At 46.6% G+C, this 25,759-nt stretch overlaps 1 protein-coding gene across 1 annotated transcript in view; it reads left to right on the top strand.

Annotated features, from left to right (window-relative positions):
* The window catches only part of TMTC2 (transmembrane O-mannosyltransferase targeting cadherins 2), a 624,329-nt gene that overhangs the window by 321,379 nt on the left and 277,191 nt on the right, over nt 1-25,759 (top strand). Inside the window, exon 4 of the mRNA XM_085652968.1 lies at nt 21,398-21,512. Coding sequence (XP_085509094.1) covers nt 21,398-21,512 — 115 coding nt within the window. The remainder of the gene's footprint in view (nt 1-21,397; nt 21,513-25,759) is intronic.

Here is a 25,759-nt window from a genome sequence, read left to right as displayed (position 1 = left end):
GCTGAACCCAACTCTTTGCCCACAGGCATAAAGGTGCCAGAAGACGCGACCGCGCCGGGCTAATTAGAGGCAAAACACTTGCGGAAGCCAGAGTGGTTCTACCTGCTGCATTGTTTTAATTCAATACATTGCAGATTTGAATCTTTCCCTCACCACTGCACCTTCCCTGTCCAGAAAATTGTACAATCTATTCCTGCTGAATTGCAGATCTCTGCCAAAACACGGCAGAGATCTTGATGCTTCTAAAAGATTCAAGCCCAGAAGTCCTGTTTCTTACTGAAACGTGGCTTAACCCCAGCTTGGAGCCAGACATCGTCCAAGCACCCCCCCTTCCCTGGGGTACTTGATGCAGAGGGTGGACAGAACGACAGGCAAGGGCTGTGGTATCGCTATTATCTATAAAGAGCATCTAACCTGTCGCCTGCTCAGTAGCCCACTTTCAGACTGCGAGAATGCCCACTTTTCAATAGAATTGACACCTTCCCTTCCCTTCATGGGCATTCTAATCTACTGCCCCCCTGGGGTAAAAGGCACATTCTGTAAATTTCTGCTAGAAGCAGTTATTAATCTGGCAGCACTGCCGCAAATTTTTCTCTCCTTGGAGATTTGAGTTTGCACTTTGACTACCCCTTAGCACTTACCGCACTCGAATTAGCGCGAGACCTTACGGCCTTCCAACTACCACAGAAGATCATGCGAGCGACTCATGTCAAAGGGCACCGCCTTGATCCTGTTTTTTCTAATCTAGGTGATTTAAAAGGGAAAGATCCCATCCCACTCCCGTGGTCTGATTATTCCCTCATTCCCCTTCTCTTGTCCCCGCTTATTATCACACCACAAACCCAGTCCATACGCACCTTAATTCGGCCCTTCGACAAGTGGGCCCAAGAACTGGGAAGGACCAGACCAAATCCTGGTCGTAGCCCAGTCAAAGCCAATGATAACTTTTGTAACTGGATAGAGGAATAATTGAATGTGGGGCTCCCAAAAATATTGATTAAAAAGACAGGTGGACCTAACAAGTCCCCATGGTTCTCCCCCGAACTACGCACTCTAAAACAGCGTTCTAAAATACTAGGAGGAAGCTGGAGGAAAGACTTCTCACTTAATAAGAAGATGGAATATAGGACGGCCATTGGCATTTATAAGGCAGAAATGAAAAAAAAAGCCCAGGCCTCTTATTACGAGGAAAAGATCTCGTCAGCCGCTAATTCCCACAGAGAAACCTTTCTTATTATAAAAAAGCTACTTAAAGCCTCCGCCCCTCCAGCCGCACCAGACACCTCGGGTCAGCGATGCAATGAACAGGCAGATTACTTCTCCACCAAAGTACAGAACATCCTCAAATGCCTATCCCAGAGTGACTGTGAGTGCGACATTACGAGCGAGCTCACAGATCTGGGTCGGCATGTAACTGAATATTCATTGGAGTCAAAAGCGGGTCGCCTAGGCATCTGGCACCACCCTATATTCTGAAATTGGTAGCACCAATAGTTGCCACCACTATCACCGACCTGATTAATGCCTCACTTTCCACAGGTACCGTCCCCTTCAAATGGAAAAGGGCTATGGTTAAAACACTGTTAAAAAAAAAACCAATCTGGATCCTGCCGACTTGGGCAATTATTGCCCCATTTCTCTCCTACCGGGAATCAGCAAGATCATAGAAAAATATGTAAATCACACACTCTCCATTTTTCTTGAGTCCCATGAAACTGCCTTGTTGGCTGTGGTGGAAGAATGTAGAAAGATTCTAGATTCAAGAGGGTCTTCAGCCATAATACTTCTCGACCTTAATGCGGCCTTCGACACGGTGAACCACCGCATTTTGGTTCACCGTCTCAGGAGCGCAGGAGTAACTGGCACAGCGCTTCAATGGCTGTGTTTTTTTCTGGAGGGAAGATTCTTCCAGGTATTTGAGGATGACATCACCTCAAAACCCACCCCCTTACAGTGTGGAGTCCCTCAGGGCTCATCGTTGAGCCCGACTCATTTTAATGTTTACATGGCCCCGTTGGCGGATATTGTAGCCCCATTCGGGATCTACATGGTAACATACGCCGATGATACCCAACTGGTCATAGCGCTGAACCATGCAGATTAGAGGTCCAATGGCCTCCACTTATGTCTCGAAGAAGTTTCTAAGTGGATGGGTTTGTCACACCTAAAACTCAACGGTGAGAAAACCGAGCTCATGATTCTCGGCAGTCCTTTAAGCTTTAAATCTAGCACCTTATGGCCAGTGTGCATGTGCCCGGTACCGGCCCCAAAAGCCGAGATAAAGAGCCTGGGCATCTGACTAGATCAGAACCTGACCTTCAAGGCGCAAGCTAGGAAGACTGCAGCCACATGCTATGGCCTGCTCAGAATAGCCCGCAAAGTGCTTCCCTTCTACCCTTCCAAGCAAAAAAAGTGCTAGTCCAATCGCTAATACTCTCAAGGATCGACTATGGCAACACTCTATATCTATGTGCCCCAAACTTAGTAGTCGCGAAACTTCAGACTGTACAAAATTGTGCAGCCAGGCTGCTGATGGGAGTTTCCAATCGCTGTTCAGCAAAACCTGCCCTACACTCCCTTCACTGGCTTCCGGTGCAGGAAAGAATCTGCTTTAGGGACCTCTGCAAGGGAACCGATCAATTCAGCCATGATTCACCCCTATAGGGCTAAAGGAAATTGCGCTCGGATGAGCTCCATTTAGTAGGGGTCCCTAGGATCAAGAAAGCCAGAAGTGGAGGTCGGCGTTTTTCGTATAGTGCCGCCAAGCCATGGTGTAGAGTCAGAAGTAAAGCAGAAAGAAGTTGAAGTTCGTGGTATACTGTTGGGCAACAGGAGAATTTGGATGTTAAGACCTGATTTCTTTATAAATCTGAAAATGCACAGACTAAATGCGGACACTATGTTGTTGGATTGTAAAGATTAGCCTTGAGAAAGCCCTGGCTCTACTTGCCACATAGGGCGAAACACGTGTCGGCTGTTCATCTTCTCTCACATTTTTTCCTAATTAAAGATTAAAAAACGAGTGAAACTGAAACAAGGAAATATGGTGAATAAAAAGAACCATTTTTAACTCAAATCCTACCTGAATTGTTGTATTGATTTGACGTAAGGAATTATCCTCTTTGACAAAAAGATAACGGTGGAAAGGAGGAACACCCGTTCACAACCCCTGCTACACCCTACCGCTGTACCTTCGCAGGGATTCTAACCATCTTGCCTTCCGAAAACAGCTAAAGACCTTGCTCTTCCCTTAATGTTCTGTTGCCTCTAGTACTGCTCAGCGCTGGGATGCTCCCGGGTAGCCATGCGCTACACAAATGTTTTTTCAGTTCAATCCAATTAAAAAAAGTACCCCACAATTGAATTAACTTCCTGTCACTGTCGGTATTTTTGCAACTCGTTCTGAATCAATGGGGACTTGTTACGGTTTTTATTTTTTGCAGTATCCGAGATCTTTCAAAAGGCACAGCAACATAAAATCGGCTTGCTCTTGCAACTAAAGAGGCCCTCTGTCTGTGACACATATCTCAAAAGGGCAATCTTAGGATCCTTGGAATTAACTTTTTTAAACTATTCTTACAGCAGTTAAAAATATTTTCCCGGAGCTGATTCATCCGAGACATGACCATACTGTTTGGAACCAATTCCCAATTTCCCCAGTTGAACACTTAAAGCCCTGAGGACTAACATAATTGATTACTTTGTGAAGAGTTCAGCGTTCAGTAAAAGTCACACTTTCCGTTGCATATTGTGTGCTTGTATTTTTGTGTTATACTTACTGTACCGCTGTTATTGTTTTTACGCAAAGAATTTTCCTTTAAGAAATAATGAAAACAATATTGGTACAATAGTTTTCCTTGCTACCCGTGCTAGGCACATTCTCTAATTGTTAGTAATCTTTTGCATAGTATTTGCTAAATGTGTGTAGCTTTTTGTAAGACATCTCTGTATTTTCTAAAGCATTGTGATCCATTTTTGTTTCACTGTTAATGTGTATTAGGTCTCGAAAATAATGCCACAAAACATGCATATAATTTTCTTTATCTTTACAAATAATTTGTCTCCCAATTTAGTCCTGCAATATTGCTTAACTCCACTGGCTTTGTATATGTGTGACTTCGCGGTCTAGATATAAACAACATGGTTCGAGTCTTTTTCATTTTGTTGCAATATTATTGCAGATCTTCTTTTAACTGGTGTATAGTAGTAAACCATCCCCCTAATGCTATTATTACAACAGCTTCCAGTATCATAATATTCACTCAAGCATTCGGTAAATTGAATTGCTCTGGCTTCTTTCATAAATAAACCACATTTAAACTCATCTGCCTGGGACTTAGGGGCCGATTGTGATGTTGGTGGTAGCGACACCGACGTGCCGTCAGTCCCACCGACATCTATAACCGTGGTCAGACCGCCACATTAGGATGCAGTCAGTCGGACTGCATTGGCTCAGGGACCGACCTACATCTTCCGATGAGCTCAAGGAGCCCCCTCAATGGAGGCGGTGCCTTCCCAGGCACCGCCGTGGGGATTACGATCCACCTTTCCGCCAGCCACTTCACGTCGGTTCTTCTGATGTGAAAAGGTTGGTGGAAATGCTTTTTTGGGCCCACTGGGAGGACCCCTGTCCCCCATTGCCCTCCGTTATGGACCCTGGTATCCCCGCATCGTGTGGTGCCTGCCACAGGGTGCAGGGATGTTCACAAACATGCCTTTTGACATTGGGCCTTGTGCTGCAGTCCTTTTCCGGGCTGCGGTACAAGCCTCAGTGCACAGAGACATGTTCCCGACCACCTCCATGGCGGTCGGATCATACCTGTCTGCCGGTCCGGTTCCTACAACGATGGCGGTCGGATGCTTGTCCGACCACCATCATAATAGGACCCTTAGTGTCTAACATACCTATTTTTTGGTGATGTACTTACACCCAGCCTTCTTAAGTGTTTCACTGTGAGAAAAAGTGGTTGCACTTTGATATCAGTGTGAACGTCTTGATAACCTATTGTTAAAAGACATATCCAGGGTCATAGGTCCGGAACCTCCAAGTGGCCTCACAGTTGGGCACTGCAGAAAGCACCCAGCCATCTTCTTTACCAGGAATGCACAGTCCATTGCTAGTGTTCTACTGTTAGACTTGGTTTATCTTTAGAACGTGGTTCTCGATATAAAGGATTGATATTGTGAACTTAGTTGTGTACCAGGGTATTAAGCATTGTATTGCATAGTCTGGCACAACGTAGTGCTGTGTCTCGCGTAAAAGCAGGCTCTGCTCTAATTGCAATAACACAAACACACATACATGCAGCCCCCATAAATATTCACCAAATATAAAAAAAATCTCGATATAATGTTATTCATTTAATAAAACATGCATCCCATTTCTCAGGTGGAAACAAAGATGACATCCAACACATACGCCCACTGTACCATACCATACAAATGTATTCGTCCACATATATACATGTATTTTGTTTTTCAACATCATCAAAAAAGATTGTGATATAATTACTCATTTGTGGTTATGTTGAATACAGAGTCCATAAACCTGCGAACCAATGCATTTGTACAGTGATGGTGCTATATGTGTGTGTAGGATGACATGAATTTAACATGTGCATAAAGAGGACGTAATTGTTTGTTGGGTCATGAAGAAGTTATCCTATCTCGATAGAAGAATCCAGGCTGGGAAACTGCTTTGAGGTTCCATCTAATGCTCATAGTGGCACGCAAGCAGCCCGTTATCGAAGTATCGGAACGGGCGTTCGTATGAAAGCTCTGAAAAGAAGGGAAGAACTTCCAGGTGGACCGCTGATGTTCTGGTGACCTGATGAAGTGGTCTTACCACAGGGCTGATGACAGACTACATGTTACAATTGTAGAACTCACTCCAGTCATTCATTAGATAGTTCTAGGTGACGGGAGTACACTTTTAATGATGCACGTATGTTATTTCTGGCAAACAATAAAATTAATTGACATATTCCATACCCTGTGACGACGTGAACATATTTCAGCACTGCTAATGTGTACGTAGGTTCCAATGCCTTCCTTCTTCAGGACCTGGGAACGAATGTGCTACACTCCTAACACGGTTGAGAGGCTCTGGTGTCATAATAATGAGGACTGATGTCCAATCAAAGCAGATAGAGAAGCAGGCCATTCTCGAGTCAGTGATTTTGCACTACTTGTAAAGTTAAGCTTAAAGCATATTTTTCCGCCCAAAAGTTCCAAAGTGCCTATTTTTCACCTTCATGAGCCCCACTGATGGCTTTGAGGCATGTTGATGATAAATCACCTTAAATGCAACAGTAGTTGCTAAGAACGCTCATGGCTTATCTGGGGCCGCTGGTCGATGGCTCCATCACATACATGAGTTTGAGCGTTTTTAGAACAACGAACCACTGGCCGAAGCCTCTGAAGACACAGGCTGCGTAGTTGTGACCATATAGCATTTACTTTGGTGCCGTCATCATCGAAAAGAGTGCTGAGCAATGCAAAATCATGAACCTGAGCAGGGAGAGTAACCCGTTTATTAAAGGGGATATTAGAGATTCGTTTCTTTGAGAAATGTATCTCAATTAAAACAAAATAGTTAGAACAGCAGCCTTTTAGAAACTAGAATTTGAAATAAAATGTACAATAAATTAATCTGACTAAAAGGCATGAGAAATGTTAATGTATGAAACATCCAACGTAAAAAAACCCAGGTTATTCCAGGTGTTACAGCACTCTTTCATTTATCCATTTAGTCTGAGGCTAGGTTTAAAGCAGCGCCTAATAAATCCTGACAAGGCAGACATACCTTTTAGAAAGGTGATAGGAACCATTTTGTCTGGTCTAGTTTAAAATTGAATACTATGTGCAAACCTACTTACCCATCTACATGCTGGGAAGGTCTTATGCTGTACAACGTGAAATATAGCATGGTGGAATTACATGTTAACTTGTAAGAGTGGAAATTTCCTACCACAGGACTTTGTGCATGTGAGACGACGGAACATTGAAAGAGTCACCATGTCGTCTGCGCTGTACCGCGCAGCGCACGAAATGCATGTTGTGATATGTGCCATTATTCCGGTAAACACAAATGCACTCTTCCTGGATGTGGCACAGATTCGTGTGTAAGGGGCAAAACCCACATCCCAGCCCTGGAAGTGTTAGGCTTGGAGGCAACTTTTTTGTTTACTAGTAGTAGGAGAGAACGAGGCAGTATAAAGTTGTCAAGTAGGTGGCAGCTCCAGCGATTATCGGAAGAGCAGCAGTGTAAGAGTTGTGCACATTTAGAAGACAATGGCTTGATTGGGGACAGAGTTTGTAATGAAGGCTTATAAGTATTAAGAAAATGGCAAGTAAGGCAGGTTTCATTAACAAAATAAATTATACCAGGACCTTACGGATATTTAAAACGTTCAACCTCCTTCTGGGCCGCACTCCTTTAAATGATATATATATATATATATATATATTGTTCTCAAAAAGTCGTACTTTTTTATAAAGTGAATCTTGGGGTGATGATAAATTTTAGACTTTTAAAATTGAGTTAGGGTTAATGAAAGGAAAGTTCCATCCCATGTAAATTCAGAAACTGTGTTCTATCGTTATGCTCCTTGGAGGGGAGTTTTAAGGTACAGATTCTGTATGTGCATGATGGCTATGGTCCAGGGGCTGCAGTGTGAAGAAGGTGGAGGCCCAGACTGACATTTCACCCTGTCTCTGCACAGTAAAGCGTGCATGAGCAAGGTTTGTTGGAGTACATGGCAACAGAAGCATCTTTGTGTGCGAAGCCAAAAAACTGTCAAGTAGCTGTGCACTCTTAGCTGTTTACAGAGCAGATGCGCCCTTCAATGATCGACGTTCTAGAGACCAATCTACCATTTCCAGTTTGAGTCCACAGCTCGGATCTCACATAACCTCCAAACCGTGAGGGGTGGTGATTTGTGTGTCCTTCAGGTTTAAATAATTTATGGATGCACAACAGGATTTTTCTTTCCAGGGCCGAGGTAGCCAGAAGGCACTATTGTGGTTTTGTCAAATTATCTGATTAACAATAAGTGAAAGACCTGGGCACATATCGAGCCTTGTATAAAAAGAATGCAAGATTTTTTAATTTTTTTTTTTTAATACAATTCGAGGTATAATATCATCTTTGTTGTTCACTACAGATATGTGATCGTGACACAATAATTGATTTCTAATGTAATAGGAAATATGAGTATTAAATCTGTTGGCTCTTGGCAATGCTCTTTAGTGGTGCTAAAATCAGATATTTTACTGAGATTTCACAGAAATGGGAGTGCGAAACATCCAAGTTTTCCACAGTTTGCGTGGCCAGCTATGGTAGAATGCAATTCTATTGTGAAAGGCAAAAATGTTACAATCAGAACACAATCATACTGACACACAGTAGCTGAATAGGAAGGTGTGACTTATCTATTGGACTAATGCTAGAAAAACTTCAAAAATAGTCTTTTGGGTTTCAGTGTCTGGTGACACCATGGGGCTTCTTAAAGAAACTCTCCACTTGAACAAGCAGCTGTGTGCAGCAGTGCATCCTTAAAATCAAGCAATGCCCAGCAGCGCCAGGATACCATTCTGGGTGAGTTGTGCTTTATACAAATGCACATAAAGTACTGATAAACCCATACATCAGATGACCAAGAGACTTGCAGGGCAGACAGATTACTGAGGGTAGCACAGTTAAATCTTGCCTTTCTGTGCTTTTAAACACGTCTTTTGTTAAGGTTTTGTTGTGGATTTAAACAAAGCAAAATAATACAGCAGAATAAACGCAAACCAGTACAAATATGCAATGGTGATGATCACAGAGTCTAAACAAGAGAAGCATAGATGCACAATGGAGCAAATATGGGAAAGCATCCCAACCAGGCCATTCCCCCGCAAGGCCTGTGGGCCATGTACCCTAGAAAAGGATAAAGAAAGGGCTAGATGCAGCACCCCAGGGATGGGGGTGGTGACAGGGGCCCAGGAAGGGGCACTACTCATATATGTGAAGTGGGGACGAACGCCCTGATGGGAGGTGGGGGTAGGAGGTGGTTCAGTGGGGGAGAGGTGGGATGGAGGGTATCAGTGATAAGCAATTGTCCTGAAGTGGATGGGGCATTAGAGGCTGATGGGGACTTTGGCTGCGGGTTGAGTAATTTAGAGAGCAAAAAGGCCTCCCAACCCGGGGCCACCAAGTGCCAACGAACGCCTTGTGCATCCTGCCTATGCAGCGCCACAGCTTCGGCTTTTGTCCACTTGGTGAATAGCACCAACCACTAAGCTGAGGTGGGAATAGCGCATGACTTCCAGAGGGATGTCATGGCTGTCTTAGCTAATATAGGGCCAACTCAAGCAAACGAGTAGCAGCTCTTCGGTTCCGGGTCTAGACAAGATGGCCAAGGCACCTGCCTCCCATGAGGAAAGGTTTTGGATGCCCGTGATGCACTCAAGCTGTGTGAAAACTGAGCCAATAGGCATGTAGGTATGTGCAATCCCAGACAAGGTGTTTCAGATCTGCTGCTCAGGCACTACATCGAGGACAAAGATCGGAGGCACCAGGAAATTTCTGTGCAGTCCGCTGCGTGTAGAGGTATGCTCAATGAAGTATAAAGAATTTGATGAGCATAAGGCGGGCATACAGGGCATCTGTCTTCGATATGCAAGCACCCTCTCCCATGCCCAGATTGGTCTACCAAACTCTCCCTCCCATGTCTCCCTCAAGGACTGCAGTAGAGCCTAAAGGAGAACCCTAGTAAGCAAGGTAATTATTTTACAGCCCCCAGTCATAGTGTGCAGTGTTTGCAGGAGTTGGTGGGTGTTCGGTATAGGGCCCGGTATAGGGCCCTTGTTACCCCAGGTGTCCTTCAACACTCCTCAGAGGGAAGCGTAAAGAAGAAACTGTCCCTCAAATAGGGCTAACTGCTCCACCAGCGCCTTGAAAGGCAGTAACTGCCCTTTGGTGTGAATGTCTCCCAACTAAGTATTACCGGCCTCCTCCCAACTCCGGAAAAGGCTCCTTGTGAGGCGGCTCTCCAGCTGGGGAAGCCCAAGCAATGGGACTGCCGGGGCATATGGAAGGACGTACTTAGTGAGACGGAGAGCATGCCTAATGCACATCATTTCAACCCTCTAGAGAACAGGCAAGTCTAGGGGAACCTTAGTCCGGGTGTGAAGAAGATGGAGGAGAAGTGCCCTTGGAATAGGGGCAATATGTCCCTGTATCTGCCAATTAGCGGCCAGCCAACCAATAGAGAGCCACTACTGTTGGGCCGCCAGATAATGGTATTCCAAGTTAGGTGCCCCAAGGCCCCCCTGCACCGGAGGGAGCTGGCGCTTCACGATAGCTACCCGCCTGCTTGATCCATGCAGGTAAGGCATGCAAGTCCCAAAACAATGAACGAGGGAGGGAAAGGTCCCCAAAATTATGAAGGAGACTGGGTAGGATGATCATTTTGAAAATTGCTCCACCGCCTAAGACCGATAGGGGAGGCGATGTCCAGAATGGGATGGATGAGTCAATAGAGGCCACTGCTTCAATCACATTCCCCTGTAAAAAGTCCGAGCTCTTGTGATATACATTGATCCCCAAGTAGCGGACAGAAGCGTGTTCCCAATTAATTGGCTTCCAATTCCCCAGATCTACCACCCGGGGTCCAAATTCCCAAACCAGTGGGAACAGACAGGATTTATTCCAACTGACCAAAAGTCTCAACACATCTCCAAAGTCAGCCAGGAGGGAAGCAACCATGGAAAGGTCAGAGTCCACATCTCGCAGATAGAGCATGCCATCATCTGCATAAAGGGAAGCCACGTGAGCCCCGTCATGAAAGGGAATGCTCCAGCCTAGCCCTTCCACCTTCGCCCGAGAAGCCAATAGCTCCATAGTCATGGCAAAGAGCAAGGACGAAAGAAGCCAACCCTAGTGGGTGCCACGCCCAACTGTGAAGGGTCCTTATATCGCCACCGCCAAAGTGGGTCTGAGCTGTAGAGAAGGTATAGAGGAGCTGGATAAGTTTAGTAATGTAGGGGCGAAGGTGGAACTCCGCAAGACCGTAGAAAGATAAAGACCGTAGAAAGATAATCCCAGCTGAGGGAGTCAAAGGCCTTACAGATGTCCAGCGCCACTGCCCTAGATCAGTGGGTCTTTTCCGCCTTCAGGACCCGAAACAGCCGACGAACACAGAGAGGTAGTCCTTTCCATAATACAATCCATTCTGGTCACTATAGATTAAACGTGGAAGCATCGATTGGACACTTCTAGAGCTGCTCCTGGCCAGATCTTATATTCCACGTTCATGATAGCAATAGGGCGATAAAATGCGAAGTCCAAAGGGTTTTTATCCAGCTTAAGCAGTGAAGCTATGGAGGCGTCACGCATTGTGGCTGGGAGGGATCCGGCAGCCAACGTACCTCATAGAGCTGGAGGAGTTGTGGAGCCAACTCTTCCCCAAAGGACTTATAAACTCAGCCAGGAGGTGATCCGGCCCAGGAGTCTTACCGAAGGCCACAGCTGTAATGGTATCACGAATTTCCTGGACTAGTGCCAAGGTTCGCCCGCTCAAGCGGTGCCAGCCTAGGAAGCTGTGTAGGGGCCAAGAATTCCCGCAAGGACACCGGAGGAGGGAACCTGGGAGGGGCGATAGAGATCAGTATAGTAGGCCTTAAAGGCCTCATAAATCCCCGTCAGGGGCACGTAGCTCAAACACTCCATCTCCTAATAAATGAAGATATTGAATCAAACCCCTTCTTTGTAAATACTTCTACTAGTGGCTTATGATCCATTTGAACAGTGAATTTGATTCCCCACAAAAACTGTTTGAATCTATTGATGGCCCAATGTACTGCAAGCGTTTCCTTTTCAGTAATGGAATAATTACCTTCTGCATCCCTCGGGGTCCGTGAGACACAGGCAATTAAATTCTCCTTACCAACTTGGGTTTGAATGAGAATAGCCCTCAAACCCTTTGCACTGGTATCACACATCACCTTAATGTCTTTCTCTGGATCATAGGCCTGAAGAGAAGGTGCATTAATTCATTCTTGTTTAACTCTCACAAACTCCGCTTTGCACAAACTATCCCACACAAACTGTCCTTTTTTTAGTAGTTTCCTCATGTTGAACATTTTGCTGGCAAAGTCTTTGATGAATCTACTATAATTTTCCACAATGCCAGGAAAAGTTAACAATTCCTCTTTCGATTTTGATTCTTCAAGAGATCTAATTATGTCCACCAGTTCCGTATGTGGTTTGATTCCCGTTCCTGCAATCTGATTTTCTAGATAACTCACTTCAGCAACACCAAACTTTCACTTTTCAGCCTTTAGTGTAGGTTCTACATCTTGCAGTTTGCTGAGCACCTTCCTCACCCGATGATCATGTTCAGAATTAGTGACTCCGTAGATAAGAATGTCGTCCTGATAACACTTTACTCCAGGTAAGCCTTTCAAGATCCCCACCATGATCCTTTGGAAAACTGCAGCAGCAGAGATTAAGCCAAACAGCATTCTCTACAAACTATATACTCCAAACGGCATTATAAATGCTGCGAGATCTTGAGTTGTCATCAAGTTCCATCTGATTATAGACTGAGACAAAATCAAGAGTGGTAACACTTTTTGCCCCAGAAAATGTTGTAACCATTTCTTCGATGTTAGGTAACAGAAATTTGTCCACTGTCTCTTCTTTGTTGAGAGCATGCAAATCCATACATAGGCAATGTCTCCATTCCCTTTGCATGCCACTACTAAGGAAGCCAACCATTCAGTTGCCTCAACCGGTTCAATTACACCACATTGACACAATCCTCCTTATTCACCTGCTACTGCAGATTGCATGTGTATAGGCATTCTCCTGACTTTGGCATCTGATAGTTTAGCATTCACTTGAAGTCTGATTCTTTACTTGTACCCTTGTAATCTTCCCAGTTTATTCTGAAACAAACACTCAAATTCCTTCACTTACTTGTTATGGTCACTATTGACTTCATCCACCTGCACCTGTGGACTTTTGTTGGGATGTAGACTCACCCCTAATTCTCTCTGATGAGCCCACCCTAACAGGTCATCACCCTGACATGGCACGCAGCCACCAACGCCCACCACCAACTCATCAGAAACACAAGGAAAACCGCGATCGAAGACAGAATCTCCACACATGCACACAACAGCAAAGAACTCTTCAACATCATCAAGGAGTTCGCCCAACCCATCAGCGAGTCTACTGACGTTCCTCCCTCACAAGACCTCTGCAACAAACTCAGAACCTTCTTCCACCACAAAATCAAGAACATCTACGACAACTTCAATGAAGATAACCAACACACTGAACCATCAACAGCCACCCCGACACCCTGAAGCCAACGATTGACAGCTGGACAGCCCTCACCACCGAAGACGCACTGAAGACGATGTCAATCCACTCCGGGGCCCCAGTGGACCCCTGCCCTCACCACATCTTCAACAGAGCCGCCGACACCATCACACCCATGCTCCGCCACACCATCAACCACTCCCTGGTGAACGCCTCCTTCCCCGACGACTAGAAGCACGCCGAGACCAACCCCCTCCTGAAGAAGCCCTCGGCAGATCCCACCGACCTAAAAAACTACAGACCCATCTTGCTACTCTTGTTCCCAGCGAAAGTAATTGAGAAAGCCATCAACAGGCAACTCGCCACCTTCATCGAAGAGCACAACATCCTCGGCTCATCCTAGTCCGGCTTCAGAAAAAACCACAGCAAAGAAACCTCCCTCCTCGCCGCAACAGACGACATCCAATCCCTACTGGACAGTGGAGAAACAGTATCCCTCATCCTCATGGACCTCTCAGCGGCCTTCGACATAGTCTCCCACCACACCCTAATATGCAGACTCCACGACGCAGGGATCCGGGACAAGGCCCTCGACTGGATCTGCTCTTTGATCTCCGGCAGAACGCAACGGGTCAGACTTCCTCCTTTCCTCTCGGACCCTACACCAACCACCTGCGGAGTCCCAGAGGGGTCCTCCCTCAGCCCAACGCTCTTCAACGGCTACATGGCTCCGCTCACCCCCATCATCAGAAACTACGGACTCAAAATTGTTTCATATGCAGACGACACCCAACTCATTCTCTCCCTATCCAGCGAACCCAACGCAGCCTAACACATCTTTCAAGAAGGCATGGAAGCTGTCACCAAATGGATGAAAAGCAGCTGCCTACAACTCAACACCGACAGAACTGAAGTGCTCCTCATGGGCCGACAACCCGACGCCTTTAAGGACAACTGGTGGCCCCCTGCCCTCGGAAGCCCACGCACCCCCACGGACCACGCACGAAACCTGGGTAATCATCCTGGACTCCGAGCTCAAAATAGACCGCCAGATCAACTCCGTCGCATCCTCCTGCTTCCACACCCTCTGCCTCCTACGTAAGACCTTTAAATGGATCCCCTCGAGCACAGAAAAACCATCACTCACGCCCTCGTCACCAGCAGACTCGACTATGGCAAAGCACTTTATGCCGGAATAAACAAAAACCTCACCCGCAAGCTACAAAGCATCCAGAACGCCACCGCAAGACTGGTCCTCAACCTGCCAAGACACTGCCACATCTCCCAGCATCTGCACACATTCCACTGGCTCCCCATCGAGACTAGAATCACCTTCAAGATCCTCACCCACGCACACAAAGTCCCCTCAACACCGGACCAGCATACCTGAACAGCCGACTCAACTTCCACGCACCCCAAAGAACCCTACGATCAGCCCAGCTCTCCTACTCTGTGGTTCCCCACACCAAAAAGACCAGATCGGGAGGCCGCTCCTTCTCCTTCCTTGCGGCCAGAGCCTGGAACGCCCTACCGCTCCACCTCAGAGAGACAACATCTCTCCCCATCTTCACAAGAAACCTCAAAACTTGGCTCTTCGACAGACCCCCACCTTAATGGACTGGAACCTGCACCTCCCCTCTTCCCCCAGCGCCTTGAGACCCTTACTGGTGGGTAGTCACACTTAACAAACACGTGATTGATTGACACGTACATTTTCCCAGACGTGGTCTTCCCACTTATGCATATGTCAGCTATGAAGTATCCCAGCTATTCAATTCTAAACCCTCCATAACCTCCAGGCACTTGTCCATCGGCTCCAGCTTCTTTACTTCTGCCAACCGTCTTTTAGAAATCTGATTGGATATGATGGTAATACGAGGGCATGAATTAAATTTCATTGAAACTTGTTTACCATCAATAAACACAAATTCAGAGGAAAACCACTTGTTTGCGTCTCCTATTTGTAGCACTATCTCTTGACATGTTTCTTGATTCCTATTCCTATCTACTTTCCTATTCTAATTCCTGCAACATCTACTGAAATGTCCCCTGATTCCACAGGAATTGCACACTTGTGACGACGCAGGACAAGATTTATCATTGGCTCTATGACCCTCAAGTCCACACCTGTGGCATGTACCCTTGAAACTTGGTTCTAGCTTCTTCTGTACCCTAGCTTCTGGTTCTACCTTTCTTGTGAGTGTTTTTGAGCCTTTACCTCACACACCTAGCTGCCAAGCCTGAGTCTTTACCTTGGGGATATTGTTTAGCAGTCTCATGGGTCTGCCTGCCGCCCTGTCCAGCTCCTGGAGACTCTGTTGGGTTGCTGCATGCTTTATAAATCAGTAACACAACATAACACACCTCAGTCACCTCCTACTTGTCCGTAACGTTCGGCACCTTACTGTAGAAACGAGGGGAGGTGTGTGTGTGTGTGTGTGTGTGTGTGTGTCACCGCGAATACTTAATAACAGCAAAATAGTAGTGTTGTTAAACAAGATAACCACATGTAAAAAAAGAAAGTGTGTATTTGTATATAGTTCTAGAATAATATTGCTCCAATTCAACGGGACAACACCAAAACCTTCAATTTGATGTGCATGTCATTGTTAATCATGTCATTGTTAATCATGCAAGAAGAGGTCACCAATCCAATATGACCACTAAACCTCCAGCTCTGTATCTCTATTGAAGCATTCTAGTCACAGATTATTGAGCCGGTGAAACCTACGACTCAACATACCCTGTCTTTTGACACTTTACCAATTAGCACTGTTGTACACACCCTGTTTGCGCGAGACTCTCCTCTTTCCTACACCCGGGACCTAGGGGGGGAAGAGGACGTTCCCCTGCGCTCACAACCTTGCACGCTGAAAGCGCATGACTCACCATCTTTCTTGGCGAAAGAGAAAAGAACGCCACAACTGGGAGGAAAAACAGCAACAGAATCGTTCATTTACACCAGGGAGCCTGGGGACGAAGAGGACGTTACACTGTGCTCCCAATCTTGCTAGCCGTAGGGACCCAGTCATTTATGCTAGGACAAGTGGGCGCGCAACTTCGTGATCACACGCCATAGGGGCCTGCAGCAGAGTAGTCTGCTCTCTCCTCTTCAAACCAGTGGGTCGGATGCGAGCTTTAACGTGACAAACTTATGGATGAGTGCCACAATCAGCACTCTGGAGGTACTCATGCTTCAGACCCCTAAGCAGGTCTCGAGATCCTCACAAAGCCGCTTCTCACCGCACACCAACCTGAACAAAGCTGAACAGCATCTGGAAACATCCACCGCCTTGTTGAGGTGTTATCCACTTCTAACTTAGTGTCCCATCCTGCGCCGCCAGATATATGATGTTCAAATAAGGTAAGAAACCGTTGCAATGAAGGTAAGTGCAGCCTTTAATACATACACTACATCCAACAGCAGTTGGCTGCCAACTGGCATTCTCACCCCAACGTTCTCCCTCCCTGTTCTCTCTAACCTAGTAACATTCTAGGTGCCAGAGTAGGTTAAGCTACATAGTCTATGCCATACTACCCCATAAACCTAGGTGTTTCAGGGTATTTGCACTAGAGTGCTGAATATTGGTTCTCAAACCACAAAAAACCAGCAGGGATGTTCAAGACCGTGAGAGATATGTTCCAATATAAAAAGACTATATGCAGACATTTATGCATGTCAAGAGGCGGCATGAAACGAAGTTCAGTGTGTCAGCAGACTTGGCATGCTGAATGAGGCTCTGAGCAGAGCAAGAACTGTATCTCTTATCGAGGGGAAAGCCAATGTATGAGGAAACAAATGAAATTGAATAGTTTTCTTTTCTCAATCCCTCGCACACCACATGACATGCGCCTGCAGATCTGCTGATAGTTAGGCTTCCCATTCAAGGCCATAATTGCATCACACTGGGATAACCATCTTCCAGGGTTATGCTGCTGTTGTCCAGACTCTCAAGCACACAATGGTAGTTGACATAGCAACGAAGTGGCTGGTTTGGCTTTTGTATGCTTTTCCTCTCTTTTGCCTCATTCCCTAGGGCTTGGGCATGGACCTACCAGCACTAACAGTACCGCTTCTGCTGTGCTGTTGGTCATGCAGGGCTTAGTTCCCAGTCAAGAGGCAAATTACCACTGTGGCGTGAAAGTACCAATATCACCCTCTTCTAGAATCCACATGGAGGTAATTTCAGCCTTCAGTTCAACTTCCATTGAGGAGGCTGAGCCGGAGTGTCTAAAGAGACTGGCCATCTCTAAGGAAATGGCGTAGTCCATCTATCCACTCATGCCTCCACGTTAAAATCATATGAGAAACACTGGGGTTTCTGCAGTGTAACTTCAGTATGGGGTTTTCCATTTGTTTGTCTTTGTTTATATTGAATTTTCTGTGTACATCTTCTAAAGCCTTTATGCAAACATTTTGTAATTTTTTGAGTAGGCAAAGTTCTTGCATCAGGACTGCTCACAAAATTCCTTATGGCCCATTCGACAGTGAAATGATTATCCTGAGTCTCAGCCCTTTGAGTCACTTGACTTGGTGGACACCAGATTCCTCAACTGTAATGTGGTCTTTCTAGAAGCAGTCCTATCTACTTGGAGCGTCATGTAGTAGATATACATTTTTTATTGTTTGCCTGGAAGCCACTGCTCTCAAGTTTGGCCAACCCTCTTTTCGGATATCCCAAGACTTATTTTTGCTGGCTTTCTTCATGGAACCATAGTCTTTAGAAGCGGACCATTATTACATTTTGGATGACCTCAGGACAGTCTGGATCTCCTTGTAGAGCTCGGGCTATTTCAGGCTCTATGACAATTATTAAGTCCATTTTGGGGCTGTAAACTGAGTCAGCAGCATCCACAATGTGTCTCAGGATTATTCGACTAGCATTTGCAATAGTTCAGGCTGTACTTTCCCAAATTCAGGGTTATGTTATGTTATGTTAACAATGATTTGTATAGCGCACTGACACCGATTGGTTTCCTGGCGCTGTAGAGACAGAGAACAGTCAGAGTAGGAAGCCAGCGGAGTTAGTAGTAGGCTTGTTGATATAGCCAGGTCTTTAGGGATTTCCTGAATGATATGAGGTTGGGGCATAGCCGGATCGCAAGGGGGAGGGCATTCCACAGACGGGGTGCCAAGGTGCCAAATCTGCAGCCACCCGAGCGTTTACGTTTAAAGGATGGGATTTGTAAAAGGCATTGTTGGGCTGAGCGAAGGCTACGGGACGGGGCATACTTTATAATGAGTTTTGTGATGAAGGTGGGGCTTTTACAGTGGAGCGCTTTAAAAATCATACAACTGACTTTGAAGGTACAGCGTAGGGCGACCGGGAGCCAGTGAAGATCTTTCAAAAGAGGGGTGGCAGAATGCCATCTAGGCTGGTTCAAAATCAGTTTTGCTGCCTGATTCTGCACCATCTGAAGTCGTTTCAGAAGGAACTGGGGGAGGCCCAGATATATCGAGTTAGCGTAGTCTATGTGGGAAATCACGGTTGCGATCACCACCTGTATCAGGGCTTCGTGGGTCAAAAGACGGCGAACCTTCCGGATTTTTCTCATTTGAAAGAGGCACTTGGATATCACCTGGCCTACTTGCGTTTTTAAAGAGAGGTCACTGTTTAGGGTGATACCAAGCGTCTTTGCCGAAGATGAAGGGATCGGAGCTTGACCCATTTCTGTTGGCCAATACTGTGGGCCCCAGTATTTAGCGCTGTCCCCCGTCAGGACCAGCTCGGTTTTCCCTGGGTTCAATTTCAGATGATTTTCGTTCATCCAAGCTTGGATGAACCTCATTATTGATTGGAAGAAGGAGATGGACGTATCTGAGTTGTCAATTGTGAATAGGAGCTGTAGGTCATCCGCGTAGTTCAGCACCGTTACCTGTTTATCTCGAAGAGCTTGGATTAAAGGGGGGAGATATAGAGGTTAAACAGGAGGGGTGACAGTGACGAACCCTGGGGTACACCGCAAGTAATGGCCTGCTTAGTGCCCGCTAGGTTACCCAGGTGGACTGCCTGGGAACGATTTACTAGAAAGGACCTCAGCCAACCGGCTGCCGTGCCCCGGATGCCAGCCTGAGAGACACGGTCGATCAAGATGGTATGATCGACCGTGTCGAATGCGGCTGACAAATCCAGGAGCACCAGGGCCTGTGGAATGCGATTGTCTGCGCAGTCCCTAAGGGTGTCCAATACTGCCACTACCACCGCCTCAGTTGAATGGGCTGGGCGAAAGCCCGCCTGATGTGGATCAAGGCAGTTAGATGTCTCTATAAAATTGGACAAGCAGTTGGCAACATGAGCCTCCAGCACCTTAGCAAAAAGGGAAGAAGGGAAATTGGGCGGTAATTTGCATTGCAGGTCGGATCTGCACCAGGTTTCTTCAGGAGAGGTATTACAATCGCTTCTTTAAATGCAAGGGGAACTAATCCAGTGGCCAAAGAGTTGTTTAGAAGGGTACAGGCAGGGGCCGGGATAACTGCAAGGCAGTCTTTCAGGATATAAGGAGGGCATCTGTCAGATGGAGCACCAGATTTTACTCTTACCAGTAATTCCTGGAACAATTCTGGGGTGATGGGGGGGAAACTGCTAAATGAATCGATAGTGTTGGGGCTTGGAACAGAAAGGAGAGGACTTGAGGTTTGAGGAATACTGTCTTTGATGGCCATAATTTTCTCTGTAAAAAAAACGTTCAGTGAATCATAGAGAGCCAGGGTAAGTGTACAAGAGAGGCTGCAGCTGCTTTGTTAGACTGACAAGTGTCATTTCAGGACATCTGATAGGCGGCAACATGAGCCTCTGTTAGTACCCGTTGTTTGACAGTACAGACTGAACATGCCCAATTCTGTGGCTTTGAGCTTTAAAAAAGGTCTTCTCTTGGTTGACAAGAAGTGATGTGTATCTTTTGTAAGGTGTAATAAACTTGAGTGTGTCTCAGCAGGTTCTTTACATGAGTTTTAGGATGAAACTTGGCTTTGTCAGAAACCTTATTCTTATTCGATATTCCTTGTGCACAGAGGCTGGATCAAGTATTAGCAACATTGTGTCGATGCTTTGGATATGTAATGGACACCAGTCACTGAGATCCTCCAATTTGGCTTGAATGTTGGTTTTGCCTCTTATTGTGATTATTTAAGATGGTTTTTGTGGTCTAATTTGAGGCACCTTTATGGGGGTGGTGCACTTTGTAAAGTTAGCACGAAAAAGATGGGGTAGGTATGAACGCTGCTTTCGTTTCTGGAATGTATGTTCAAGTTAATTTTTACAGTAGCATTTATGTGCAGAGTTAGAAGTGTTCACTCACACCAAAGACTCGTTTGAATGAGTCATTTTTTTCCCCTGTTCTTGAAGTTTGTTTTCATCATTCTAAGCTACAATGTCGCAGAAAATAAATAAGGAAAATGCTAAGCCATGATGCTCTTATGTCATTACCTCCTCAGGTTTATGGGAACCTGATGTATTGTATATTTTCACCTGGCACAGTTTTTTCTTTCTTCATCTTGTCCTGGATGTGCATTTATGATACGAGTAGTAGTCAGATTTTCAAGCCACTGTATTAAGATACTTCAGTATGGATCTTCACATCACTGATGGGGGATCTGTCCATACCGCATGCGTGCCTGGGACAGATGGTGAAATGACTTTTGTCCTCACACTCGCCCCTCATGAATTTTTGAAGAACCATTGGCTTCAATTTTCGCCTTTGTTAGTATTTCCTTTTCTAATACATTTTTAATATTGACATGAGGTCATTTTATGATTCCCTTTGCTATTTTTGTTTCTGTCAGTGACGAATAAATCAGTGGTACTCCTATAGTCCACTTCTCCTGTCAATTTCTGCTTGGTCAAATTCTGCGTATCGTTTTCACACTAAGCTTTTCATTGATTGCGTGTTGTAGTGAAACATTTTACAGGATCACGTCTATGAAATACATTACTTTTTTCAGTCGTCATGCTTGTAAAATTGAACTCTCACTATCATGTGTCTTAGCTGTCCTGAAACCTCCGCATGTTAAGATGTCTATTTTTTGTCTGTTTATTTATAATGAGTGTATTTCAACCTAATACTCTGCTGTGTTTTTTGCAGCGTGGGGTAACCTTGGAAATGTTCTCAAAAGCCAGGGCAAGATTCCCGAAGCTGAGAGCGCCTATAGAAATGCCCTGTACTACCGCAGCAACATGGCGGACATGCTTTATAACCTGTAAGTATGCACGGCTCAGCGGGAGCGGGCTCATTTATGAAATGTCTGGTGAATGGGACAATTGAATTATCCACAGGAAACGGAGCTAGTCCTCGCTGTCACCTGTTTTGGGTATTGGTTTTTTATCTTTTACTTCATCGCGCTTCCTAAACTGCAGAGCAGAACGTGGCTTTTAAGGTTATGCATCGATAGCCGGGTCTCACGGTTATGCTTCAGTAACATTTAGTGTGGCCTTTGCAAATAGTAAATAAGGACTTGCACTCAATGATGCGGTTACAAAAAACACTGCACAAATGTCTGAACACTTAAAGCTGCGATATGGTCTTAGCAAGTGTGCCATTGGCCCAGTGTTAGCATGAAAAATGGGCTCCTGGACCTCCAATTGGGTTGTAAAAGGCAGTAACAATGGAAGTGCACGAGAGCATTCATACCTCTGGACCCCGGTGCCACTGCACTTAACGCACTAATACAGCGAAATCGTGGCACAGTAGTCCAGTAATACACGGTGTCTGGAAGGCTAAGGTCATATGAGTTGATCTGAAATACTAGTATTGAGTCCTGAGGGAAAAGGTAGTTTCCTCAAACCCTGCAGACATTTGTTTGGCACAGCAATAGAATGATAAAATGCTGCTAAACTATGCAACAAGGCATGGTATGTTTAGTTAATCTGTTTTTTGAATAAATATTTGTCACATCATAGATTAGGGCATTCTGGTTTTCGTCTGTTATAAAATCGGACATTTTTTAGGCGGCGCCGTTGCACGGGTAGGCTTTTGGGTGTATGATGTAAGGCTAGCTGCTAGCATTTATCACCTGGTGATCTCTGCTCGTCTTGCATAAATAATGTCTGTATTTCTGTGTAATGTCTGTGAGTATAAATGTATAATAGTGGAATAAACACAGCGAGAATTCTTAGTAAGGCACTGGTAATGTTTGCAGTACTGGATGCAAATGCACTATCTGGAAGTACATATAGATAAGTATAGTAGCTTGTCTTTCTTTCTTGCCCACATTGAGGCCACGCCCACCCGCCACAGTATTTAAGCGCTGCCATCAGCGCCAACTAACCAGAAACTGCTAAATCTCCTGAGGCGGAAGCCGGGAGACGTCCACTTTTTAAAATTTGTATTTTCACTTGTGTGTCACCCTTTAGTCCTGTATTTTAACTGGGCACTCACCCGGCTGTTATCTCCTTCAGCGGGTCAGAGACGCGCCTGAACAGCGACTCCTTCGCTGCACCGACCAAACGCTCGAAAAACAACATTGCCCCGCCATTGTTGGCGAGGAAGTGAGGCCACGCCCACATTGAGGCCACGCCCACCCGCCACAGTATTTAAGCGCTGCCATCAGCGCCAACTAACCAGAAACTGCTAAATCTCCTGAGGCGGAAGCCGGGAGACGTCCACTTTTTAAAATTTGTACTTTCACTTGTGTGTCGCCCTTTAGTCCTGTATTTTAACTGGGCACTCACCCGGCTGTTATCTCCTTCAGCGGGTCAGAGACGCGCCTGAACAGCGACTCCTTCGCTGCACCGACCAAACGCTCGAAAAACAACATTGCACCGCCATTGTTGGCGAGGAAGTGAGGCCACGCCCACATTGAGGCCACGCCCCTTTTCCTACCCATAAAGATGTGCAACCACAGGACGCGCAGCGGACGAGCGCAGCGGGAGCGCCTAAGGCAAGCCCATCTGCGCCCGTCCGCGCACGACCGGGCCTAGGGCCAGACTCCATGCCGGTCCCTCCAACTACAAAGTTGAGTTACTCCCGCAAGGAGCTACTTAGCCTCAGACCCCGAAAAACCAGCGCATGCCACGTCCTGCAAGATCCTAACACCCCCTACGTCAGCTGCACCATTTGCAAACCGACGAAGCTACACCTCCCTAAATCCCCGGTCCCACCGCCGGTCATCAAAATGGCGACAATCAATTGCAGATCGCTTCCGAAGCATGCTCTGCATATAAATCACCTGATTGACGATCTAGACCTGGACATACTCTTCTTGACAGAAACCTGGATCACGGGGCATTCCAATTCCGATATGGTATTGGCTCTCCCCCCCCGGCTTTCTCATCTTGTCCCAACCACGCCCTTTAGGAAGAGGAGGTGGAATTGCTATCATTTTCAGGGACCACCTCGCCAGCCGTATTAACACAATGACAACCCCGGACTCAGAGAGCTGTCTCTTCACCCTTCAGCTTACTCCGACCAGTTCCCTCTCAGGCCTTCTGGTGTACCGGCCTCCCGGCCACTTCGCCCCCTTCGCAGCTTCTCTTTTGGAAATTGTTTCCTCTTCAGCCCACCTCTCATCAAACTTTCTCCTAACAGGAGACCTCAACATTCACTTCGATGACCCGTTGGACACAGGCGCCGCCGATCTTATCTGCGACCTGGCTTCCCATGGCCTTCTTCTTGCCAATTCAGGTCCAACACATGTCAAAGGACACCTCCTCGACCCAGTGTTTTCGAACATCCCTTCCCTCCAATTTACCAACTCCCAACCTCTCCCATGGACGGACCATTTTGTTATCACTTTCAACATTCCTGGGGCTATCAAGAAACCCCATAAAGCCCCCACCTTCTCCAAGGACAGATCGTGGGCCAAACTCTCAACAGGGGACTGGGCTACAGCTCTGGACTCTTCTACCCCGAGCCTTTCGGCTGACCCGTCCGAGGCTGACACCCAAGTAAGAGGCTGGCTCTCCTCCTCCCTTGATAGCCTCATTCCCCTAAAAAATCGGGAGATCAAAGACAGGTCAATAGGTCATGCCTCGTGGTACACCCCGGAACTCCGTGACCTCCGCAAAGAATGTAAAAAAGCGGAAAGATTGTGGAGGAAAGACTGGCTACATAGTAAAAAAGACACCTATAACATAGCAGTAAGACGCTATAAATCGGCCATCAAACTAGCCAAGTCCACCTTTTACGACAATAGAATTAAAAACGCGGCCAATTCTACTAAGGAATCCTTCCTGATAGTTAAGGAACTACTTAACATTCCCTCAGCTCCCGCAGCCTCTCCCCCCCCGCCGGACAGATGTAAGGATTTAGCCTCATTCTTTGACTCCAAAATCACGCGGATCTTGGAATCCCTCCCCCCAATCAGCCCCCCCATCCCGGTGGAGTTAGACGCCCACTCTACCAGCCCGCGGCTGTCCTCCTTTAGAGAAGTCTCCCTCGATGAGGTCACTACCACGCTGGCTAAAATGAGAAGTGGATCCCCCCTGGACCCAGCACCCGTCAGATTCTTAAAAACTGTTTCTCCCAGCACCTCACCTACCATTAGGGATCTGATAAACACATCTCTGGCCCAAGGCATAGTGCCCTCCTCCTGGAAGGGCGCAGTCGTCAAGGCCCTGCTGAAAAAGTCCAACCTAAACCCGGACGATTTGGCCAACTATAGACCCATTTCGCTCCTTCCCTGTTTCAGCAAGGTGGCGGAGAAATTGGTCAATGTGCAACTCTCCCAATTCCTCGAGACGAATAAAATACTACGTCAGTCACAAACCGGATTCCGGCCAGGGCACGGCACAGACATCGCACTCCTCTCCGTCATCGAGGAGACTAGGTGCATCCTGGATTCAGGAGGATCAGTGGCAGTGATCCTCCTGGACCTCAGTGCCGCATTCGACACGGTGGACCACCGTGTCCTCCTCCACCGCCTGGCCAAGGCAGGAATTGTGGGAGCCGCACATGCCTGGATCAAATCCTTCCTCACGGGACGTTCATTTCAGGTGTGGGACGGTAACTCCCGATCAGACCCCCTCCCGCGTGGTGTGCCCCAGGGGTCCTCGCTCAGTCCCACCCTGTTTAATGTCTATATGGCCCCGCTGGAGGACGTGGTTACCCGCTATGGGATAAAAATAGTCAATTATGCCGACGACACACAACTCGTCGTCTCCCTGTCCCAGTTGGACAAGAACCCTGTAATCTTACTCAACTGCCTGCAAGACATACATACCTGGATGTGCGAATCCTCGCTGAAGCTGAACGGGACAAAAACAGAAATCATGCTGCTGGGCAACAAATGGTCTTCTGTCCCTCCCTCAGCCTGGCCAGACTCCTTCGGTGACATCCCCACGCCCAAGACAGAAATTAAAACACTGGGCTTCTGGTTGGAGCAGGACCTTTCCTTGAAGACCCAGGCAGTCAAGACCGCGGGGACATGCTTTGGTCTTCTCCGCTCAATTCGGAAGATCCTCCCCCTCCTGCCCCCCCCTGTCCAGGAAACTTCTGGTGCAAGGGCTC

The sequence above is a fragment of the Triturus cristatus genome, chromosome 4_1, assembly GCF_964204655.1.
Source record: "Triturus cristatus chromosome 4_1, aTriCri1.1, whole genome shotgun sequence".
Taxonomy (NCBI): Eukaryota; Metazoa; Chordata; class Amphibia; order Caudata; family Salamandridae; genus Triturus; species Triturus cristatus.
The sequence above is the reverse complement of the archived record's forward strand: the minus strand, read 5'-3'. Positions and strand labels throughout refer to the sequence as shown.